Below are 25,547 nucleotides of genomic sequence, written 5' to 3' on the forward strand. Positions count from 1 at the left end.
CTTATAGCACAAGCAGTTGAAGACATCAGTTAAGTCTGCATAACTACATATATTATGCTATTGGCTAGATACCTCCACTTCAATGATGTCCTCCAATGACCCCAGCATGAGACTTATGTCAATGTCTTGAACTTTGCAGTCCAGGAGCAAGTTATGCTTCTCTAGTTGTTTCTGTTCCAAAGAACCCTGAATGATTACAACTTCCTTCTGTAATTTTCCAACTTCCCTGTAAATATAGATATGAAAAGTGACTTTACTCATTATGTAATCACAACAAAGAGGAACATGATTCATTATAAACTTGCCTGAAAAAGTTACTTTCCTGAGAGTTCCAAGTGCCAGTCCCTGATTTATATACATTACCATTCCTGAGAAAGACCATCAATGTATGTACACATTTGACTCAAGGGAACATTTTTCATAAACATTTCTTTAATCAGAATTAGCAAAGATACAGCTTTCCTTCAATTATTTTAGCTATTTTTTGAGACAAGGTTTTGCTATAAAGCCCTACTTAACCTCAAATTTTGGATTCTCCTGCTTCCACTTTTAATTGCTGGGATTACAGGAATGTCACTATATCTAGCCCCAAATACTTTATTTTTAAATCTACAATTTTCAACATGCATTTCCTCTTTAGATAGGCTGTATACTTTAGAAGCTTAAACTAGGAGAATGTTTCTTAGCAGACCAATACCAGGTCAACTACTACAGCCCTGACAACCTGGTTTCCATCATGCATGGAATGCCTTATCTGAAAGTAGGGTATAAGGGTTAACACTAAGCTGAAAAAGACCTTTAAAAAAGATCAGAAAGAGGACAAAAAGAGAAAAAATAAAAATTAAGGGGGTTGGAGGAATGGTTGATTTTTAGGAATGTAACGAAAAGCAGAAATGATTCTGTTTAAACTAAATAGAAGAGACTGAATCTCAAAGCACTGAGGTTTCTAGAAGTGAGGAAAATCATATGCCAAGATTTGACCAAAGAAAAGTGTTCATGGTCCTGTTAAATACAGGAAAGCAGATGTCATTTTGACACAGATCAGCTGATTCAAGGCATTGTCACCATCATGATGGCACATAAACTTGTCACGTATTATATAATGCTTTAACTGCAAACACAGACAAGAAGAAATCATTGGATGACAGGAAAATACCAGGATCAAAAGATTTAGGGTAAAGGACTGTATGTGAGTTCATGTTTCATCCATCAAAAAGAACTTCAGTGTTATCAACGAATCACCTGTCCTGATCTTTCCCTTATTGGAACATTTGGAAGACCAAGAGCAACAAAGTATAAACATTTGAAGTTTAGATAATATCAAATTGAAAGTTTAAGTTCTTAGCCAGATCTTTCAAACTGAATTATTTATTACCTATCAACAGCCAAAAACTTCTTGCGTTCCTCTTCAATTTGAATATGAATTTTCTCAATGTTGGAACTCTGTGTGGCAAGCACTTCCTTAACTTGTTCTTGTTTCACCATGAGTTCTTCAACAATTTTCAGACACTCTTCTTCGGTCTGAACAGTGAGAATTTGTGTGTTTATATATAATATGCACACACAATTATATATGATACACAACGATTCTATATACATATATTATGTATATATAATATTTTATATTAATACAAACAAGTTTTACCATTATCCTTAACAACATCTCTCATCCTAAGAGAAACCTCCTCATCTTGTGTGCTACTAAGCTCTGTCAGGTTGTGATTCTCTTTCGTACTATAGACTTTGGAAGCTGGTAATCATTCCCTGCCTTTGTCATTCATTTTGAATCTACTCTTCAATCTGCTGCTACATGACTAGAGTTCCATTTGCCTAGTAGAAGTGCTCATGAGACTGTAAAATGTCTGCCTGTCTTAACAGTTTTCATTACTTTCTCCTTCCCACAGTGCTGGGCTTCTATCCTGCCTCCTCTTCTGGCTTTCCTCCTAAAATCTCTGAGATTTCTAGAATGCCAACTGGTTCTCCACTGGACCATAGTCTCAGATCCTGTTATGTGGTTTTATATTACCCTGCAAACCAGGAACTCCTGCCATACTTAGAACATGTCTTTAACCTAGCTCTCAGAAGGCTGGAACAGAATTTTGAGTTTGAGACCACCCTGGCTACATAGTGAAACTGCCTCTGAAAACAGAGCAAACCAGAAGTCAACCAGTAATTCTGAAGTTTGTGGTTCCAGTCCAGAATTCTCCCATCATTTACATGTTTGAGTCATCTTGCTTTCTCTGGCATGCTCCTCCCACCCCCACCCCCAACTTAGCATCCAACAAGTCATTAGTTCTGCTAGTTTTACATATTTCTGAAATATGTAGCCCTGATCCCAATTAGGCACCACCAGGTGCTAAAAAAAATTGCTATTTAATAAAAGAAGCCATAACTTCAACAAGCTGGCACTTCAGCCACCCATAATAAATTACCTTCTTTAGGTTATCAATGTCTTCTCTGCCCTTCTGGATTGTTGTTTTTAATGTGTCGATCTTATTCAGTTTCTTCTTAAGTTGATTTCGACTATATTCAAGCTGAATATTGAGCCGAGTTTTTTGTTTTTCAAACTCTAATCTAGTATAATAAAGTCAAGCATTATAAGTGGTCAGAATGCATTGGTTATTTTAACTTTTTCTCAGATTAAAAAATGTATGTGTATTTGTGGATTTATGTACACCACATTTGTGCAGATGTCTACTGAGACTAGAGAGCATCAGATCCCTTAAAACTCGAGTTGAGTTATAGGTGGTTGTGAGCTGCCCTTATCTGGGTGCTGGGAACCAAATCTGGATCCTCTCTAAGAGCAGTAAATGTTCTTAACCACTAAGCCATCTCTCCAGCCCCTTTTAATTTTTTATAGAAAAATTTGAACATATAAGTATAATGAAGCTATAATGAATCCTATGCAACTTACCCAATTTAGTAATTATCAATTCATGTTGACTCTTGTTGACCTACAGTACCATTTTCAGCTTCTGGATTATATGAAGCAAATACCAGATACTAAGTAATTTCATCAGTAGTGCTCTATGAAAGTGATTGTTAATTCATACTCATAAACAGCTATACCCTAAAAATATAAAACTATACTTCATGTAATCACTGTCATTGCCAAAATTTCCAATATTTTTTTAAAAAAACCTGGCTGTTTGCAAATTTTCTTCTTCCTTCGTTCCTTCTTTTCCTTTGTTTTTGTTTTGAGACAGGGGTTCTCAGTGTAGGCCTACCTGTCCTGGAACTAGCTCAGTGTACAGAGATCCACTTATCTTTTTATTTATTTTTTTGTGATAGAGTTTCTCTGTGTAACAGTCCTGACTATCTTGAAATTAGCTCTATATACCAGGCTGGCCTCAAACTGAGAGAGATCCACCTGTCTCTCCTTCCCAAGTGCTGGGATTAAAGGCGTGCACCACTACCACCTAGCAGTTGACAGTTTATTAAATCCTTTATAATATATACATTATGTGCTTACTTTTTTCTTTAAGTTAAAATTGATAAGCTGAAATAGCTAGTGTGAATAGCTATTCATTCATAAACTTCAAAATTGAGAAATTAAGAAATTTCTGACATTTTCTTATTTTGATAGCTCCGTAAACTCCAGTCAATTGGATGTCAGTTGGGTATGTTGGTGCATGTCTGTAAACTCAACACTTTGGAGGTGGAGGCAGGAGAACCATAAACTTGAGGCCAGCTTGGATTACATACTTAGTAGTCTAATATTTGATATGTAAATGGTTACGTACTATAAACTTCAATCTTTAAAAGCTACAAAAGAAAGGAAAATCAAATAAGTAGATGAAGAAATAATAGAGATTAATAACAGAAAAAACAAATCAGAAAAAATTCATGTCTTGGAAAGAATCTGTAACACTGAGATACCTTTAGTATGGTTAACAAGAAAAAAGTGAAATGACAAATCACCAATATCATGAATAAAATACATCAGCAAAGATGCTACAGACTTTAAAAAGTATATTTTAAATAACTTTATGACAACAGGTTTGACAACTCATAAAATACACAAAGTTCATAAAAGATACAAACTTCCAAAGCTCACTCCAAAAAATACATGTACTCTAGACAAAATGATGAATAACCCTGTACATATTAAAAACATTTCCATAGGGGTTGGGGATTTAGCTCAGTGGTAGAGCGCTTGCCTAGCAAACGCAAGGCCCTGGGTTCGGTCCCCAGTTCTGAAAAAAAGATAAAGAAAAAAAAAACATTTCCATAATGGTGGGTAGCCAGGTGGGAAGAAACTATCAATCCTATACATACAGTTTCCTGTAAAAGGAAGATAAGAGACTGCACTGCTCAGGTTTAACATTGCCCTGATACCAAACACCACAGCGATATTAAACAAAACAAATATAGGTCATTACACTTAAAAAGACAAAAGAATTCCAAACAATATTTTAGCAAATCCAAAAATATTTAGAAAGGATAGTTAGTACATGATGACTAAATTGGGCTCATTTTAAGTATGAAAGGTTGTTGGACATTTGAAAATCAATATTAATTTATTACTGAAGCTTCTTAGCAGATTATCTTTAAAAACTCTAATTGTGTAAGGATCTAAGTAGTTACCAAACTACTTAAAACTCAATTCGTTATAGTGAGAATTTCCATGAAGAATACTTCGAGTTGACAAAGGTATTTTAAAGCTTATATATCTTACTGTAGAAGTCTGAATGCTTTGCCCTTAACACTTAGTGTCTGTTCTTACCACTTTCATTCCATATTATGAAGTTAGTGTAACAGGTAAGAAATAAGAAAAAAGCCAACTAGTCAGGAAGAAACAAAACCTTTTTATTTATTGAGACTATGATTCTCTATGTAGAAACCTTAAGGAATCTGTCAAAGAGCTAAAAGAACTAATGAATTTAGCCAAGTTTCAGAATAAAAGATACATTTAAGGAAAATTAACTTTAATTCATTAAAAAATTTAGAATTTATGGGGTGTGTGTGTGTGTGTGTGTGTGTGTGTGTGTGTGTGTGTGTGATATGTGTATGGAGGCAGATGTGCAACTGTGGTCAAAGGACAACGTTGTGGAAACTATTCTCCCCTTGAACCTTTATCTGGGATCTGGGGATTGAACTCAGGTCACGAGGCTACATGGCATGTACTTTACCCACAGAATCATCTCGCTGGAATTACTATTTCAATATACTACCAACATACAATTTAAAGCTGAAATTAAAAAACAATTCAATTTTCTAAGGAACACAAGATATGAAATGCTTAGGAACACATGTCATGAAATAGGCATAAGGCTAAATTTAACACTGAAAACTAAAGATTATTAATAAGTGAAATAAAAAATGACCTAAACTGCCTTTGTATCTGCCTGCCTTTTTATCTTTCTGACAAGCTGGCTCTGTAAGACTCAAAGTGAGTCTTAACTACTGGGAGCCCCGCCCCCCCCCCCCCCCCCCAGTGAGACACAAGAACGGAGTTTGATGCGAATGCAAGAGGTCCTTTTCTGGCATGTTGGGGTCGACCTTCAATCAGCCCCTCCTGGCTAGTAACTAAAAGATCATAACTATACTCCTGGAGGAGATTCTGTCATTTCTGTCTTTGCAAAGCTTTGAAAAATACACTATGAGAGGAGCTCTGGCATCCGTGAAAGAACTGTGGTAGCTGTTATCTAGAGGCAAATGACCGTGTCTGGAGAGTCTACCACCAAAATGATGGAGACAGTGCCTTCCACAAAGGCCGGGAAGTATCACCTAACCACTGGAGACAAAGTACCACAGTTGCTATAACTGGCAGCAGGAATAAGGCAAAATCAGGAAGCTTTGATGTGCTTTACACAGGAAGACTCGGAGCAATCAGAACCCACGTTTTGTCTGGCAGTGCAAGGCACTCCTTCATTTGTCCTACAACAGAGTTTTTTTGGCTTGTATGGCAACTCTCAAGGTCACTTTGACCTAACAGATAAACACCCTTCCACACTGATTCTTCATTTACACAGATTCATAGATAGAAAACAATGAGACAGCTACATAATATAAAAACTAAGAAATGGGATCCAATGTAGTTACTGCATGCTTGCATCAGCTTGGAAGGTGGAGCAGAATAATTTCAACAGAGATTCTGTGCCTTTCAAAGCTTAAAAATTTACTGTTGGCTACATACAGATAGTTTACCCATTATATTGTAAAAATGTAGAAACACTGTGGACAAAACTTGAATCCTTATTATCATTCCCCATTTTTGCTAGTTTAAATTCTAGTATATTATGTTTTCCTGTCTGTTGATTACTTTTAGATTTCAGTCAATTTATCATTATTCTGGTTTTGAGAGATGACAGTCAAAGTCACTGGAAGGAAGATTGGAATAGATTGTCTCCTACAAAAGGATGGCTCCTTGGCTTCCATTTTTAAAAGTATATTTGAAGAATTTACTCATAACATTTTGCACATGACTGAAAATGATAGAAAATTCATTCTGATGATTAAAATGCTATCTTATGCTTTAAATCATTAACTTTAATTATAGGAAGACTACATTAATATTTTAAAGGTCTGTTAATTTGTAAAATTTAAAAGTAACACACATTTGAAGAAGATATACAAATGGCCAATAAACAAATGGAAATGCTCAGGCTGGAGAGATGACTCAGTGGTTAAGAGCACTGACTGCTCTTCCAGAGGTCCTGAGTTCAATTCCCAGCAACCACAAGGTGGCTCACAACCATCTGTAATGGGATCTAATGTCCTCTTCTGGTGTGTCTGAAGACAGTAACAGTGAACTCATATACATAAAATAAATAAATAAATCTTTAAAAAACATAAAAAAGACCTAAAATATACAACATGTTTGTGGATCAGTGTTTAGTTGTCAATTCTTTTCAAGTTGGTCTCTAAATTCAATATGATCTGAGTAGAAGTCTCACAAGTTCTTTTTAATAATTGAAAACTGATTCTAAAATCTATGGTGAAATGTAAAGGACCTAGAACAGGAAGAAGGGTGATATGACTCTTCTACACTGATGTACTCTCAGTCCTTAGGAAGGGTGTCTAGCACATGAAAAGCACACAGTAAATACAAGTTGAATGAACGAATGCACAGAATATGAAGAATTACAGAGATTAACTGAAATATTGTTGATAAATTTGATTTGGGAGAAAACCTTTTTCTCTTTTTGTGGGAAGGGGAGAGAAGCTTTCTCTAATGTAGCCCTGGCTGTCCTGGAGCTTACTACATAGATCAGCCTGAAACTCAGAGAGATCTACCTGCCTCGACTCCTAAGTGCTGAGATTAAAGACACGTGCCATTGTACCAACAGCATTTTTTCAAACACATGTATTACTTCTATATTTCAACATATTTAAATAGACAATAGAGATATATGGCACAAAATTCAAAAGATGTTAGATTAACAAAAAGAAAAATGACTCTTTTTCATCTCAGCCTTCCCAAAGGCAGCCCTGACCATTTCTAAACACATACATGTACATTCCCTATGGGGTATCATTTTTGTCTCCTGATCTTCTTCATGCTTTTTGACATATAATTTAAGTTTTTCTATATATTTGTATTTTATTTATTTGTTTGTGGTGTGTTTGTTTGTTTGTAGACAGTTTCTCCATGCAATAACTCTATCTGTCCTGGAACTCACTTAGCAGACTAGGCTGGCCTCAAACTCACAGAGATCCACCTGCCTCTGCCTCCCAGAACTAAAGGTGTGCACCACCACTGCCTGGCTTATTTTTAAATTTTTGTTTATGTGTCTTTGTCTGTATGTGTATGCTACATGCATATGGATGTTCACAGAGGCCAAAAAAGGGTGCTGTATGCCCTGGAGCTGAAGCCCTCCAACACCAGTGCTGGAAACTAAGCACTGTCCCTCAGCAGGAATAACCAGTAAACTTTGAGTGATTTCTCTAGCCCCAAGTGATTATTTTTAAAATTTGCTTATGACACATTCTACTATTTTTATGTCTTTATTTTTTTACATTAAGGTTTTGAGTTTAACTTACATTTTAATAAATGTAAGGAGTTAAAAAGGAATTTTATTTTTTTCGGAGCTGAGGACTGAACCCAGGGCCTTGTGCTTGCTAGGCAAGCGCTCTACCACTGAGCTAAATCCCCAACCCCAGGAATTGAATTTTAAAATCACATCTATCTCAATGTGATTTATTTTAAAAAAATACAACTTTTGTCCACTGACATTAAATATTAAGTAGCAAATCTCTCCTTATAGACAGGAGTATATTTCAGAATTGTACTTGTGAGCTAGTATCTCAAGGCATATAATGTTTTAAATTTGGGGAACTGTGGATTGGAGAGATGGCTTAGTGGTTAAGAGCTCTTGCTACCCTTTAGGAAGAGGGTTGAAGCAGGTCATGGTGGTGCAGGCCTTTAATCCTAGCATTTGGGAGGCAGAGTCAGGTGCATCTCTGCATTTGAGGCCAGCCTAGTTAACAGAGTGAGCTCCAGGGCAGTCCAAGCTGCACAGAGAAACCCTGTCTCAGAAAAACAAACAAACAAACAACAACACCCCCACACACAAAAAAAAAAAAGAAAAAAGAAAAAGAAAAAGAAAAAAGAGTTTGGTTCCCCAGCACACACAGTGTGGCTTCTAACTGCCTTTATCTCCAGCTCCAGGGATTCTGACACTCTTTTCTGTCCTCTATAGAAAGTCTCACACATGTGCATATAACATAATACAGACATTCACATATAAACTTATATCTCTAACATAAAATAAAGAATAATATGGGAATTCTATTCTCATTCCTCATTACTTCCCTTCACATTTTTCTTGTTTACTTCATATGTGATCTTTAGAATTAGTATATTTCAAAATATGACCATATAGGTGGAATTTAAACTGTAGATTAACTTTGGAAGAAATCAACTTCTTTATAAAAAGACCTATTATGGTTTTCCTTTTTGTTCTAGTTACTAGCTTCTTCACCCTCTGTAGTATTAAATATCAAACTAAGGCAGAGCATATATATGCAAGGCAAATGTGATCAACTACCATGACATGAGCCCCCATAACTGAATACAACCTCCCTCAAGCACGATTCCTTCACATTAGGAGATAGTTTTCTTTGCATGTACACCAATACTGCTTACCGATCTTTTAAATAAAAATACCTTTTTTGATCATTTTCTTGCTGCTGTTTAACATGTTTGTTCTCAAATTCACGGATATTTTCCACACCAATTTCTTCACAGAAGTCTTGGAATATGTCATCTTCTACCTTTTAAATTATTTTAAAACAACTGACTTAATAACCACATTTAAAAAATAAACAAGCAGTGATTAAATATAACGTTTAGCTCATAGTTTTTAATGAATTAAGGCAAAAGGAAATCACTGCATTCAGCCCAGTGCTTTCTCTTTATCTGTACAAACCATGTTCATCTGTTTTCAAACAAACTTATTATTCAGAAAACTACATGAAAAAGCTCATGAATTGGCTTTAATATCCACTATTTGATATAAAGAGGTAGATATTCTATTTACTTTAGCAATGCCAAAATATAATAGTCTATATTTTTAAAAACCTTTCTGTTAAATGAGTAAACATCTTAAATAGTGAAAACAACTTGAGGTTAGAGCACAGTATCAGTAATAAATTCTAAAAAACTGGCATAATCTCAATCAACAAAGTATCTAGACTCAAATACAGTAGTGTTTTAATAGTAAATCATGTCAGAAACTTGTGGATTTTAGTTAAACAAGAATGTAATATGACTGATATAGCAGTAAACTACCACTAATCCCACTGGATAATCAAAATCATGGGAAACGACATAAGCTGGCTCTATGAGCCTCAGTACTGTCAGATCATACTTTATATTATGCTCTGTTCTGGGCATGAACAAGTACCAGTATCCAATGGATGACTTCCTAATCTAGTCTTGACTCGTAATCATATGTACACAGCCAAAAACCACAACTTTGGTCTAGAACTGTGTTCTATGTGCCATTTAATAACAAGTGCAGTTTTATTACCTTGTCTATCTTATCTTGAAATTCTTCAATCTTTTGTTGCTGTTTGTTGATTCCTTCGCTCAACATTGTACACTGAGAATCAATATTCAGTAATTCACTTTGTAGCTGAGATTGTTCCTAATAAGAAAAGAATTCTACTTAATAACACAACTATTTTATTTTTTATATAGTAAGGCTAAAAACATGATAGATGTCTTTTACAATAAATGAAGAGTCCTTAGTACAATGGATACAGGCACAGCCAAATAACATGATTAACTACTATAAAATTATCAAGGACTATAATATAGCCATAAACAAAGGATAAAATATTTATAATTATGTAATGTATTCAAGCATCATTCTTAAAATTCTACATTCTGATATAAATTTCCATCAAATTTTTGACAAGTTTACATTACCCGGTAAAATGTAGCAAGGTGCTTCTTTTTAATCATCTCTAGTTCATTTTGTGAATATTTGAGTCGTGTATTGGTTCCTTGTACTAATGCCTGTATTTGTTTCAGATCTGTTTCCTTGCGGAGCGTCTTCATTAACTCCTAAACAAAGAAATGTAAGAACATTTTACAGTGCAAGAGCACTTTTACTCTTTAGTGTTTTCATAAAAAAGACTTACTGATTTTACATACAATCATTCAACATCTTCCAGTAAGAGACAGGGTATGGGGAATGTAGAGATGTCTCAGTGACTAAGAGGACTGACTGCTTTTGCAGACAATGTGAGTTCAATTCCCAGCACCCACATGGTAACTCACAATCATCTGTTGCTCCAGTTCCAAGGAATCCAATGCCCCTTCTGGTCTCTGTAGGCAGACACTTAGGTGGTACACATGCTTATGTGCAGGCAAAACACACATATACATAAAAAGGAGTAAGGGTGCTGAAGAGAACACTTGATAGCTAAAAGCACTAGATGCTCTGACAGAGGACTCTGGTGCTCAATTCCCAGAGGGTAGCATATAACTGTGTCTCTAATCCCAAAGAGTGTGATGTCCTCTTCTGGCCTTCAAGCAAATAGCATTTATGTGGTGAATATTCACAATCAGGCAAAACCGCTCATATGATATATATGTACATAGTAAAGCTATGTATACATACTCATATGATATATGTATGCATAGTAAAGTTTCTAAATAAATATTGTTAAAACGTATACATATATCATATGAGTATTTCAACACACACATATATATCATAAAAATAAAATTTTAAATTACTGGGTGTGTAAAGTAACATTTGTCATCTGGAGTAAGACTACATACAACTTCCTCAAAAATTTAACACACTTTCCTACAGAAAATACAGGCATGAAAAGTGAAAAATGAGGGCTATCCCACCCAGTGCACATCATCAGTCTCTTTGGGATCATCTGACACATTTGTAGAACATCTTCTTGGAGCTTGCCTTCTTCATTCCCTTCTGCCTACTATTTCAACCACAAGTAAATGAAACACTGTACTTTTACTGTGAACCCTTAAAATATATAAACATATAAATGTTCCCATACTTATTGGTTTCTGAGAATTTGTTTTGGAAAGTTGGAATCACATGAAATGCGCTTTTCTGAACTATGCTTCTTTTGGTAATTTAAAATCTTTCTTTTGGTGGATGACTTCCAGAGTTATGACTGCTCCAAAATTATTAAAATACTCTCTTAATAATGGCATCCATTGTTTCTCTAGTATTGGTGTTTTATTTCATGCAAGATATTCACTACAGTGAGACTGACTAGTTAGAGGTATTATTGCTTTTATATTTAATGTCTATATGTAGTAGATAAATGTTCTTTTCACTAGGACTATGTATTGAATATTTCAACCTATTTATAAGAATAAACCAATCTCAATTTGTTTACTATCAAGAGCATGTCTCGACCATATGGATGTTGTCTTTCAGTCACTAATAGGATTCTTTTCCAAATATTTTTCATAGTTGAGTATGTGTGTCTATGTGTTTCCTGTGCTTGTGGAAGCTGGAAGAGGGCACCAAATTCCCTGGAGCTAGAGTTACAAGTGAGTATAAGCTGCCCCACATGGGTGCTGGGAAACAAACTCAGGTCTTCTGCTGTAGCAGCAAGATCTATCTCTTAACTGTTGAGCTATCTTGTATAAGACAGGGTTCTCTAGAGTAACAACTTATAGAATGAATCTCTCTATATAGAAAGGGGATTTATTAGAATGACTTACAGGCTGTGCTCTAGCTAATCAAACAGAGGCTATCTATGAAAGGAAAGCCCAAGAATTCGGTGACATCCATGACGCTGGATGTCTCAGCTAGTCTTCACTATGTCCTAGAATCCTGGAGAAGTAGGTTCTAATGCCAGTAAAGGAATGAATGGACTTGTTAGTGAGGGTGAGAGCAAGTGGACAAAGAGTAAAGCTTTTTCACATCTTTATAAAGGCTTCCAGTAGAAGGTGTGGCCCAGATTAGAAGTGGGTCTTCCACTCTCTAAGATCCAGATTAAAAGTGCATTTCCCACTTCAAATTGAGAAAAATCCATCATATGTGTGCTCTCCCTTTTTAGGTTTTAATTAATTCCAGATGTAGTCAGGTTGACAATCAAGAATAGCCATTACAAGTTCACCCTGTGTCAACCTGACACACATTATATCTTATGTCATGATTAATTTCCAAATGAAAACAATAACCAGGTCATAACTATGCCTTACATTATATAACTATCCTACTTACAACTGCAAACACATTATAAATTTAGAATAGGTAACAATATCCTTTGAGGGACATTCTTCTATAGTCTTAAATTTAAATATGATAACCATCGGTATTCTCTTAATTGATAATACATTACATGATAAGGAAATTGAAAAAACAAAAACACAATCTTAACAGACTATGACAGAAATATTCATGTCAATTATAAACCTTGTTTCTGCCACTGATCATGTGGTCTTAGCTAGTATTTGTAACTATCTTCCTCTACTACCCTTCTGTATTTTCTCCACCATCAGCATGCACTTCAGCAGGTGCTGGCTCTTTTCCTGGAGGTAAAACCCATATCTTTATTCCTGATGGATCTTGTGCTCTTTGTCATCCTTCCTGGATTAGGTTGTTGCAGTTTCCCATTGACTTTAATTAGAGAACATGATAGCACCAAGAGACACCCTAAAGGATCTCCTACACTCCAGACATAATTTTTAACTCCATTGTGGAGAAACAATCTAATTTCTCCATGGTAATTTGGATCAATCACCCATCCTAACACTGATACTCCTTTCTTAGCTTGTTGGCTTAAGGGATCAGAAACCCAAAAGTGGCTGGTGGGAAGAAGGAATCTGAGCTTCCAGTTCAATGGAACATTTGTGGCTCCTGGCAGGATTGCTCCACCACTCTGGAATCAAAACTTCTAGGCCAACAGAACTTAGGATTGTGAAAACAGAAAGCAAACGTTTTCCTAGTGGGTCACTGGGGGGGGGGAATGAGTGAAACTACTCCCTTTTTCACCTCTTCATTCCTATTCTTGTGGATCCTGGTTATGGGAGAAAACTTATCACATACTGGAGATTGGTTCAAAGCATATATTGCCCCTGGAAAATCTTGTCCCAGCTCTCCATGCTGCTGCCACATAATTGGCACTGTAACTGTGTCTTCAAAAGGCCATTCCATCTTTCCATCAGGCCAGATGCTTCAGGATGGTGGGGAACATGGTAAAACCAGATGATTCCATGATCGTGGGCCCACTGTTGCACTTCTTTGGCTAAGAAATGCATTCCTTGGTCAGAAGCAATAATGTGTAGAATACCATGTCAGTGGATGAGGTATTACGTAAGTCCATGAATGGCGGGTTTGGCAGAAACAGTATGTACAGGAAAGGCAAATCCATAACCACATAGATATCTACTCCAGTAAGAAAAAAAGTGTTGTCCTTTCTACAGAGGAAATGGTCCAATGTAATAAACCTGCTACCAGGTCACTGGCTGGTTACCCTGAGGAATGGTGACATATCTGGCACTCAGCAGCAGCTATAGCCAGGTCAGTCTTGGTGAAAGGAAGTCTCTGTTGTTGTACCTATGCATAACTCCCATCTCTGCCATCATGAGCACTTTGTTTATAGGCTCACTGGGCAATGACAGGAATGGCTGTGAAAGAGACTGATTGTCTACAGAATGGGTCATCCTATCTACTTGATTATTGAACTCTTCAGCTGAAGTCACTTTTTGATAAGCATTTACATGACACATAAGTATCTTCATATCCTTCACTCATTGGAAAGATCTAGCCACATACTCCTTCCTCAGATGTCTTTCTCAACTATTTTCCAATCATGGTCTTCTCAAATCCCTGATAATCTAGTCAACCAATCCATTGGCTACAGCCCATGAAATCAATCAACAATCACACATCTGGCCATTTTTCCTTCCAAATAAAATACATGGACATGTATACTGCCTAAGCACACTGTCAAGATTTCCCTTCGATGGTGTCTTTCAGGGTTGTCCCAGGAAGGGTCTGTCATGCTGCAGCTTTCCACATCAGCAAACTATGCCCTAGTCTTCTCTTCCTCAGTTAGCCATGGAGGGCACATCCCAGTAGACTATAGGTAATGCTTGGTGGTGGACAGCATTTTTTTTTTTTTGGTTCTTTTTTTCGGAGCTGGGGACCGAACTCAGGGCCTTGCGCTTCCTAGGCAAGCGCTCTACCACTGAGCTAAATCCCCAACCCCGGTGGACAGCATTTTAATGGATAGAAACCATAGGCATTTATGCAACTTCTTTTTGTAACTTGCTTGTGCCTCCAGAACCTGTTCAGACCCAATCATGTATATACAATTTCCATTGGGTAATGAACTGCTTCTATGTGGTCCTACATTTTGAACTGGCAGGTCAGATAATACATAGTTATGATCAGCAGTTCAGGTTGCATGGTAACTTGGTGGTCCATTGTAAAATACTCAGTTTCCACTAAGACTCAATAGTAGAGTAAGAGCTCTCTTTCAAAGGTAGAATAGTTGTTTGAAGATGATGGTTAAACCCTTGCTCCAAAATCCCAAAGTCTCTTTTGAAATTCATCTATAGGTTGCCAAAGGTTCCAAATAGTATCACTATTTGTCACTGATACCTTAAGTACCATTGGGTCTATAGGCTCATATGGTCCAAATTATAGAGCAGCTTGGACCTGTTGAAGAGCCTTCTCCTGTTCCAGGCCCCCGACAAAGTTAGCAGCTTTCTGAGTCACTTGTTATATTGGCTGTCTCCAGAATCCAAATTGGCCCACTAAACACGGTTTTTCCCCCCTGGGTGGGAGGGGCCAGGTACAATAACTTATCTTCACTTTAAAAGGAGTATCTCTACATACTTCAAACTGCTGAACTCCTACAAATTTTACTGATGTATAAGGCCCTTGAATTTTGGTTAGATTTATTTCCCATTCTCTGATGCACACACGTGGTTGCTACCTTCTGCTAACTTGGTCTAGTTAATATAATGTCATCAATATAATCACCAATGTGATATACTGACATAATTTATATTGTTATAACATATTGATATGAGAGATAAACTATCAAGAGGCCTTTAAGCAAAGTTATGGCACAGGGCTGGGCAGTTATATATCCTGAGGTAAAATATGCAACTGAAAGCAAATTGCTTCTGGTGGTCCTTATGGACAGGTACCAAGAAAAAGACACTTTTTCAATAGCTGAAACTACATACCAGGAGATGTGTTAATCTGTTCGAGTAAAGATACCACCTCTGGTACAACAGCTATAATGCAAGTCGCTACTTGACTGAGTGATTAAGTTTTTGCTAGTCAACTGTCATTCTCCATGATCTATCTGTCTTCTATACTAGCCAAATAGAGTTAAAGGGAGATGTGGTGGGACCACCACCCCTTAATCTTTCAAGTCTTTAATGATAAAACACTAATTTCTGTAGGTTCTGCATGGATGTGATTCTGTTTTTGATTCACTGTCACCGGGCAGTGACAACTCTAAAGACTTCCATTTAAACTTCCAACCATAATAGCCCTCACTCCACAGGTCAAAGAACCAATGTGAGATTTCTGCCAACTGTATTGATTCTAATTATATATCCTAGGGTATAACCACAGGATGAGTTTGGGGACCCACTCAACCTCCAGTGAGTCAGTTAAGTCAAGACTCTATTAATTATCTGATCTCCATAAGTTCTTATGTTAACTGGAGGGCTATAATGTTTCTTGGGCTCTCCCAGAATCAGCATCAACTCAGAATGTATACAACAGACCTCACAAAGTCTGGTCATTTTATTTCCCCGGTGGACAGTTTGTTTTTTAAAAAACTGTATGAGCTTCCATATTAAACATAGAATCTCAGTAATGGCATATCAATACACTAAGCCTGATCCAGTTTGTGTTCCTTTGACCATTATTCCATGAATTAGCAAACTCCTTAAGCTCTTTATTAGTGTAGTGCACTTCTTCATGGACTACACTTTTACCTCTCCTCTAGAACCCTGCTTTGCCTTTAGTCTGGTTATAGGTCTTTTTTTTTTCCGGAGCTGAGGACCAAACCCAGGGCCTTGCACTTTCTAGGCAAGCGCTCTACCATTGAGCTAAATCCCCAACCATTAGAGGCAACTATTAATGAGCTCCAAAGGACACCAGTATAGTCAAAGATAGAAAAGGCAACATTTCAAAGGGTAACAGTATATCTTCTGCAGAAAGTGGGTCAAAGTTCTCAGCTTCAATAGGGTGAGTCCTCATATACAGCCTATTCCAAATTATAGGATCCCATTCTTTAACAATTAATGTCCTTACTTTAACTGCTAACACCCTTTAAGGCTGGGACTTGAATTTTTGCTATAATCCAACCAACCTTATAATGAAAACTGTGGTTTGATTTTTGCAACTTGAACTCTGTGGTTTCTGAAAAGATTCTCTTTCAGGAAACATTTAGAGATCTGTAGACTGTTAGTTAATACATAACTGGACCCAATTAATTTTTATCACTAAGTCCATTGTTGTCCTTTACCATATTCTGAGATGCTAGAAGTTTGTTAATTTTTTCTTAAAGTTCATAAATGCATTTGCCAATTTATCCACAGATAGTAGGAGCAACACATCACAATCATAATTTTTCTTATTTTTCCACAAACTGTCAAAAGTTTTGTATACAAAGTCGCCAAATTCGTTGCAACTCAATATTGGTTTATCAGGGTAGTTAAATGCATTTGTCTCCTTAAGTTTGTAAAATAGTTCACACTATGGGCTTTCAGTATTCTCCAAGCACCCAGAGGCTTCAGTAACTATAGGTGCTAACAAACTAGGAAGCTTATTTCAGATACTTAATATATTATTCATTCTTATAGTACTGTTGCTCTAGAACCAGCTCTAACACTAAAATCTGTATTAGGGTTCTCGAGAGCAAGAGAACTTATATAATGACTGTCTGTCTGTCTGTCTGTCTGTCTACCTGCCTGCCTGCCTGTCTGCCTATCTATCTATCTATCTATCTATCTATCTATCTATCTATCTATCTATCTATCTATCTAAGGGATTTATTAGAATGACTTATAGGCTGGGATCTAACTAATTCAACAATGGCTGCTTATGAATGGAAGATCCAAGAATCTAGTAGTTCTGCAGTCCATGAGGTTGGATGTCTCAGCTGGTCTTCAGTATACAGAATCCCAAAGTAGGCTCAATGCCAAGGAAAGAATAGACTTGCTAGCAAGGTGAGAGCAATTTAGAAAAGTCTGGAAAAGATCGAAGCTTCCTTCTTCCATCCCTGGTATATTCTTCTAGCAGAAGATATGGTTCAGATTAGAGGAGGCTCTTCCCACATCAAACATCTGGGTTAGGAGTAAATCTTCTCAATTCAGATTAAACAAAACTCCCTCGGGTTGGGGATTTAGCTCAGTGGTAGAGCGCTTGCCTAGCAAGCGCAAGGCCCTGGGTTTGGTACCCAGCTCTGAAAAAAGAAAACAAAAAACAAAAAACAAAAAACTCCCTCCCCAGTGTGTCCTCCATTTTTGGACTTTAATTAATTCCAGATGTAATCAAGTTGATGACCAAGAATAGCTATCACATATCTCTTCAGCCCTAAACCAATTACTCTCTTAGTTGGTATTTCAATTAGACCTAGATATAAATTTTATAAAATGCTTTTTTTACACAGAAGCATATAACTTTTCCAATTACATCTTGGGTTACAAGTAAGTCCTAATTAGGTTTTATAATGCTGTGATAAAACAACATGACAACCGGGTAGTGGTACATGTTTTTCTTTAATCCCAGCATTCAAGAGGCAGAGAAAGGTGGATCTCTGAGTTCCAGGACAGCCTGACCTACACAGAGACAAACAGTCTCAAACAAAACAAATCAGAACAAAACAACCAACCAAAAAAACCCACTATGACCAAAAACAACTTGAGGAGTGAATGGTTTATTTCATTTTACACTTATAGGTAATAGTTTATTATTGAGGGGTCAGAGGAGGAACTCAAGGAGGGCAGGAATCTGGAGGCAAGAACTAATGGAGAAGCCATAGAAGAGTGTTTACTGGTTTTCTCCTCATGGCTTACTGAGCCTGCTTGTGTATAGAATACAATAACCCCAGCTCAGGGGTGGCTCTGCTCACAGTGAACTGTGCTTTCTCACATCAATCACTAATTAAGAAAAATACACCGACGGGGTTGGAGATATGGCTCAGCAGTTAAGAGCACTGATTGTTCTACCAGAGGTCCTGAGTTCAATTCCCAGCAACCACATGGTGGTTCACAACCATCTGTAATAAGATCTGATGCCCTCTTCTGGTGTGTCTGAAGACAAGAGACAGTGTACTCACATGCATAAAATAAGTAAATATATATTTAAAAAGAAAAAAGAAAAATACACCCGACACCAGTATGGTAAGAACATTTTCTCAATTGAGTTTTTCTCTTCCAAAACAACTCTGGCTTATGTCAGTTTGTTATAAAACCAATCAGCAAAGTGTAATATCAAAAAGAAAATACATGTTTTTAGAACAAATTTTAGAGTCATACATATTTTCTTATTACATTGATCAAGATTCTATATTGACATTTTATTTAGAAACTATACCCTTGGAGCTGGAGAAACTGCTTAGAGGTTAAGAACACTGGTTGCCATTGCAGAGGACCTGGGTTCTATTCTCAGCACCCACATGGTAGCTTACAACCCTCTGTAAATCCAGTTCCTAGAAGAGAATCCAATGTCCTCTTCTAGCATCTTTGGGTATCCCTTATATGTATACATGTACAAGTACACACATATGCATGCAAACATAAATAATAAAATAAATCTTGTAATAAAATTTTTGAGAAAGTGTCTCAATATATAGTTCTCCCTGTCTAAGAGCTCACTACATAAATCAAGTTGGCCTAGAATGCACAGAGATCTACCTGCTCTGTTTTTGCCTCCAAAGTGCTAAGATTAAAGGTGTGTGCTACCACACCCAGCTAAAATAAATCTTTTTTAAAAATGTGAAGAAATTCTATACCACATACAGGAGTAAGTACTAATTTAGTTATTATATAAATAACTTAAAATAGGTAGTAATACTTAATACAAAAATGTGTATAGGAAGCTGCATGTGGTGGCACATGCCTATAATCCCAGCACTCAGGAGGCAGAGGAAAGTGAGGCCAGATTAGTCTACACAGTGAGTTCCAGGATAGCCAAGTTAGCACTTGTCTCAAAAAAACCACAAAAGAAAAATAAAAAGGTACAGTTAACAAGCAATTTAAAGAACTTATTTAAATAAGAAAAAATACTTAGTTTTTGCATAATTATTTTCCATAATATTTTATAATTTTTACGATGAGGATTTACCTTTAGCTCTTGGACAAGTTGGTTTCTTTTATCTCTTAGACTGTGTAACTCCTTCTCATCCCAACACAGAGCTTTGTGCTTTAAGTCACTTGACCCTCCTGAGATCACTCCAGATTTCAAAAACAGTGTTCCATCAAGTGCTACTGCCTACATCATAAAAACATTTTACCTTAGAGAAATGTATTTTAAGATACTTCTTGTAGCCGAGATTTTGTGGATGTGAAAAACACTTCCTAGGCAAGTGGTAGAGCACTTGAACCCAGTGCAAGGCCCTGGGTTCAGTCTCCAGCTCCGGAAAAAACAAACAAACATCAAAAAAAAACCCAAACAAACAAACAAACAAACAAAAAACATTTCCTGAACTTTACTAATAAAATACTGATTTTTAAAGGAATACAAACCACAAATATAAAACTTATTTTACTAAAACTTGGCAACATATTAAAAGCCACTATACAGGTTTAAAATAAGCTGTATATTAGGTCCAAACATACATAATACTGAGATACAAAACCATATTTAATATTAAATCATTTGCAATACATAATCCTTTGTTTTGAAGATTTTGACATATATTATTAACAGCATATTACGAAAATGACTTAATAACTTTAGGATATTCCCAAACAATTGTATTCTCCAAAATAAATACAGAATGAAACTTGAGTCAAGGTATAAAATTATCCAGAGTTTACATCACTCTAAGTGAGTGCTTTAATGAAATAAATTAATCAATTTTCAACATTTTATAATGTTTCTACTGAATTAGAATAAGAAATGTTCCTGGCCTTAGCCTCCCAATTGCTTTCCTAAGAGGCAATAAAAATGCATATATAAATTCTTAGGTATTTCCCTGAGAAATATTTGCGTGTACAAATGCCTTCAGGCATCATACTACACATTAGCGTACAAAAACGTAAAGCCACAGTCAAAAGCATACTAGACGAGCACTCTACCCTCTCAGCTTTACATAATGTTCTTTTGCTGATGATATCTTTTTTCCTTAGATTTTAAAGACTTAAACATTTGTGTATGAATGTTTTGATTTTGTGTGCCATGTGCATTTTTGGTGCCTGTGGAGGCTAAAAGATGGCATCAGATTCTCTATAATTATGAATACAGGACTTGTAGATGGTAGTGTGCATGCTGAGAACTGAACCCAGGTCTTCTGGACGGCAATAAGTGCTCTAAATTGCTGAGCCATTTCTCCAGCCCTGTGAGAAGCTATGTTTTTTGCTTTGTTTTGTTTTTGAGACAGAGTCTTATGTAGTTCAAACTGGTCTGAAATACACTGGATAGCCAAGGATGAGCTTGAACTACTGACCCTCCTACCTCTGCCTCCCAAGTCCTGAGCTTACAGGTGTTTGCCACCATGTCTATCAGAATTGCTAATTTTACATTATACTGTTTGTAGGTATTGTATGTAATTTATGTGTGCTATATATTTAAACAAACCAGACTATTTTGTAATGTCATTTGAAATGTAAAGTTTTAAAATACTGAAGTCTATAGAAAATCAAAAGTACAAATTGAAAATTAAAGAGTTTCTGTGAGGGGATTTAGCTCAGTGGTAGAGCGCTTGCCTTGGAAACGCAAGGCCCTGGGTTCGGTCCCCAGCTCCGAAAAAAAAAGAACCAAAAAAAAAAAAAGAGTTTCTGTGAAAATGTGGTATCTATTCAAATCATTTTACTAAACCTAAAATACAGAAAATGTTTTTAAATTTCTGAAATACTGTTGATATGCAAAGAAACCAGAATAAAATTTTCAAATACTAAGAACATGTTACTATATGAGATAAAGCATGTTGCTGTGAACAAGAAATAAATTGTAAATATGAGTTAAATTAAGGGACAAATCACCTTATCTTCAAGTGGCCTTTTAAAACTGAGTTTATGATCTTCAAAAATCTATTTTAAGGGGCTTGAGAGATGGCCCAGTGGTTAAGAGCATTGGTTGCTTCCAGAAGACCTAAGTTAGATCCCCAGGATCCACATGGAAGCTTACAATAGAATTCCAGTCCCAAGAAAGCTGATAACCCTTTCTGGCCTCCATGGGTACTGAGCACACATATAGGGCACAGATATACATGCAAGGGCAAAACACCCATATACATAAAATAAAAACCTACTGTATAAATATACAGCATTAATCATTTTAGAAAAATGCTAAATTTAAGAATGGAAATTCTCAGAAGAAAAGCTTATCTTGTATTGATTTTTGATACTAGACATTCTAGATAACTGTTAATTGTTCATGAAGTGGCTACCACTTGCTGATTATTCCCTAGGTATTCTGCAGTACAATGCTTGATGTCACTTAATGTAAGCTTCATAATTATAGTTATGTATTATTAGTATTATTAGTATTATCTCCTCAGTTTTAGATAAGAAAATTAAGAGTTCAGGAAATTACCTAAAGTCACATAACTACTTACTGTATAGCATCACCAGTCAGCCTTATTTCATGGCTTATGCACTTAAGCAATGGTATACTTTATAAAATAAAAATACATAATTACTTGGGCAATAATTTTAGCATTATTCAACTAAATATAAATTGTCCATGTAAGAAAAAATATGTATTTGTGTGTGTGCATGCATGTATGGGATATATGTGTAATGTGCATGAATGTAGAGGCCAGAGCAGGATATGGGGTCTCATGTCTATTGCTCTCTGTCTTACTATTCTGAGACAGTTTTTCATTAAACCAGAAGCTTGTTATTTATATTAAACAGCTAGATCTTGGGATCCAAATGTCTCTACCTTCTAATGCTAGAGTTGCAGGTATGTTGAGTCATGCTTGGTTTATGTGAGTGTTATGGATTTGAAATCAGGTCTGCATGCTCGTAGAGGAAGCATTCTTAGTCATTAAGTCATCTCCTCTGTCCCTAAAATATTTATTTTTAAAAGAAAAATTACTCCCGTGAAAGATTAGTACTCAGTAACATCTCAACTGTGCCATTTTAAATATAATTGTGTTAAGCTTCAGTGTACAAAGTATTCCTATTAAGTCATCTAAGAACAAAAAATGTAAAGTAAGGAACAAAAAAATCTTTCCTGCTCTTTAAACGTAATACAATGCAGGGAAAATACAGGGATCAACAAGGACATTTATTCCACACAAGGGGAAAAACCCAAATGCCTTAAAATACTGAAATAAATCAAATTTCTAAAATACAATGTGTGATATAGAGAACGTTACAGAAGTGAATTTTTACAAAACTAAACGGAAGAGCTGAAGATGTACTTAGTTGGTGGAGAGAGTACTTGCCTAAACATACAGTGCCCTGAGTTCAATCTTTAGTATCCGCAGACAGGCACGATAATGCATGTCTCTGATCCCAGCACTTGGGAGGCAGAAGCAGGGAGAGCATAGTTATCAGTTATCCTCAGCAATATAACAAGCTCAAGGCCAGTCTGGGCTACATGACCCTGTCTCAAAACAAAAATCATCAAATGAAAGCATCTTAGGCTTCCCTAGCTGGTTTTCCTTATTAAAAAGAACATACTAGTAAAGGGGTGGGGGAGGTAAAGACCAAACTAATGAATGAATGAACACACTTCAACTTAGTTGGAACAGTGTTCAGGTCTCTCACCTTTCGTCTTTCAGGTCCACCAAATGCAATATGTCTTGCCTCTTCCACAGTCTCACAGACAAGGCCATTTCCACAAACAAACTGAATCACTTTCTTCAGCTGAGGAAACTGGGTCTTTATAACATCGATCATCATCTTACAGCCTTTAATTTCCCTTAGTCGTTCATTGATTGGCTTGATCTGAAGGGTTTAAAGGAAAATTGGTATATTAACAACACTAAAATAAAAACCAAATGCTTTTTATATTCTTTCCACAGTATAGCCAAGGCTTGATAACATGCTCTTCTAATGCAATGCACTTGCAGTAAAAACATGAGAAACTGTATCCCACATTATGACATGTAATATTTTTCAAAAATAGGAAAACTTCATCAAAAGCCACAAGAAAGAACTTACTTCCAGATTCAACTGCCACTAACAAGTTGGAACAGAACAATGAGAAGTGCTTTGTGTTCTTTACGTCATAAAGCATAGTGGAATACAGTAGTCACTTAGGTATGTACCCAAAAGCAGCACAGAACTACAGATATAAAAATGAGACTAAACAAAAGCCCTCTAGTTTGAAATGATCAGGGTAGCCTTCAGATTATAGATGTACTTTCAGATTTCTGTCTATAAATCATAAATATATCTGCCACATATTACTGAAAACTAGCAAATATAATCTCATTTCTGTTAAACAAAAATCCTATGTATATTAAAAGGTGTGCCTGTATGCACATGGAAACAGTAGATATATACACACATATATACATACATATGTTCATATGGCCTGAGTGTATAGAAACCTCTTAAGTAATATTTAAGAACTGTGTACTAAAAGGAAATGTTCCTTTTATAATATATTTCTATATAAGGTTATTTTTTACAGTTATTTATTTATTGAGAGAGAGAGAGAGAGAGAGAGAGAGAGAGTGTGTGTGTGTGTGTGTGTGTGTGTGTGTGTGTGTGTGTAGGTGTGTGTAGGTTGTCCTCTAGTGTGTCTCTGGAAGTATAGAAGACAGCCTGTGGGAAATGGTTCCTCTCCTACCATGTGAGTAGAGGAACTAAATCTTGAACTCAAGTTGTCATGCTCTGTAACAAGTACCATTATCTATTTAGTCATTTGATGACTCTGTATAAGATTTTTGTTATTTTTTCCTGTATAAGATTTTAATTAATTAAAACAATTTTGTCTGCATGTATGTCTGTGTACCACATACATGAGGTGTCCACAGAGACAAAAGAGGGCATCAGATATCCTAGGACTGGAGTTACAGAAAGATGATTGTTAGCTGCTATAGACATCCATTGGGAATCTAACCCAAGTCCTTTGTTAGAGCAGCTAGTATTCTTAACTGCTAAGCCATCATTTCAGACTCTCCTGTATCATATTTTTGTAAAATATGAGTTTACTTTGAAAAAATTCAAATGAGTAACAAATAAAAATGATTTATACTGGGAATAGTTTACATGCCTTTAATCCCAGTACTCAGGAGGCAGTGGCAGGCAAATCTCTTTCAAACTTTTTTTTAAGATTTATTTATTTTATGTATTCAGACACACTAGAAGAGAGCATCAGATCACATCACAGATGGTTGTGAGACACCATGTGGTTGCTGGGAATTGAACTCAGGACCTCTGGAAGAGCAGTCAGTGCTCCTAACCATTGAGCCCTCTCTCAATGCCGGCAGGCAAATCTCTTAAGAGTTTGAAGCTAGCCTGGTCTACATAGTATGCTCTTCTCCAGGATTGAAACTGAAGACATTAAGAATTGTAGCAATACTAGATTAGGGAAAAATAACATGAATCATAAAGATAGCAGTTGTCTGATATTATTCCCCTGAAGTTCAGAAACATCAGCCACTTGAATGACTGGCTAGCTGACATTCAAGTTACACCACTTGCACCCACCCTACCCTCATTCCATAGCTGCCAGTTTAGAGAAATAAAGATATTCAATTTGGTAATTAATAAATACCAAATAGTAAAATTCTTACATCAAGGTAATCTAGAGCAAGGAATGTCTCAGGTTCAGCTCTTTCCTCCTTCAGAAACCGAATACAATCTTTTGCTACCTTTTCTGAGGCAACAACAATGGCAACCATGTACCGGCCAAAAAGCTTAGTCACAGCCAGCTGGTATTTCTTATGAATAGGATGACATAGATCAAGAAGTCTTCCAAACTTAGCAGGTTTCAGAACAG

At 36.3% G+C, this 25,547-nt stretch overlaps 1 protein-coding gene across 2 annotated transcripts in view; it reads right to left on the bottom strand.

The window, feature by feature from the left end:
- The window catches only part of Smc1b (structural maintenance of chromosomes 1B), a 61,786-nt gene that overhangs the window by 18,073 nt on the left and 18,166 nt on the right, over positions 1–25,547 (bottom strand). For both annotated transcript variants that reach the window (NM_001130498.1, XM_063263329.1), the window contains exons 10-18: positions 25,342–25,527; positions 23,363–23,542; positions 19,767–19,913; positions 10,379–10,516; positions 9,978–10,094; positions 9,113–9,219; positions 2,433–2,574; positions 1,376–1,521; positions 73–226 (exon numbers count right to left, since the gene is read on the bottom strand). In NM_001130498.1, the coding sequence (NP_001123970.1) occupies positions 73–226; positions 1,376–1,521; positions 2,433–2,574; positions 9,113–9,219; positions 9,978–10,094; positions 10,379–10,516; positions 19,767–19,913; positions 23,363–23,542; positions 25,342–25,527 (1,317 nt within the window). The remainder of the gene's footprint in view (positions 1–72; positions 227–1,375; positions 1,522–2,432; positions 2,575–9,112; positions 9,220–9,977; positions 10,095–10,378; positions 10,517–19,766; positions 19,914–23,362; positions 23,543–25,341; positions 25,528–25,547) is intronic.

This window comes from Rattus norvegicus, chromosome 7 (assembly GCF_036323735.1).
Source record: "Rattus norvegicus strain BN/NHsdMcwi chromosome 7, GRCr8, whole genome shotgun sequence".
In the NCBI taxonomy this organism is placed as follows: Eukaryota; Metazoa; Chordata; class Mammalia; order Rodentia; family Muridae; genus Rattus; species Rattus norvegicus.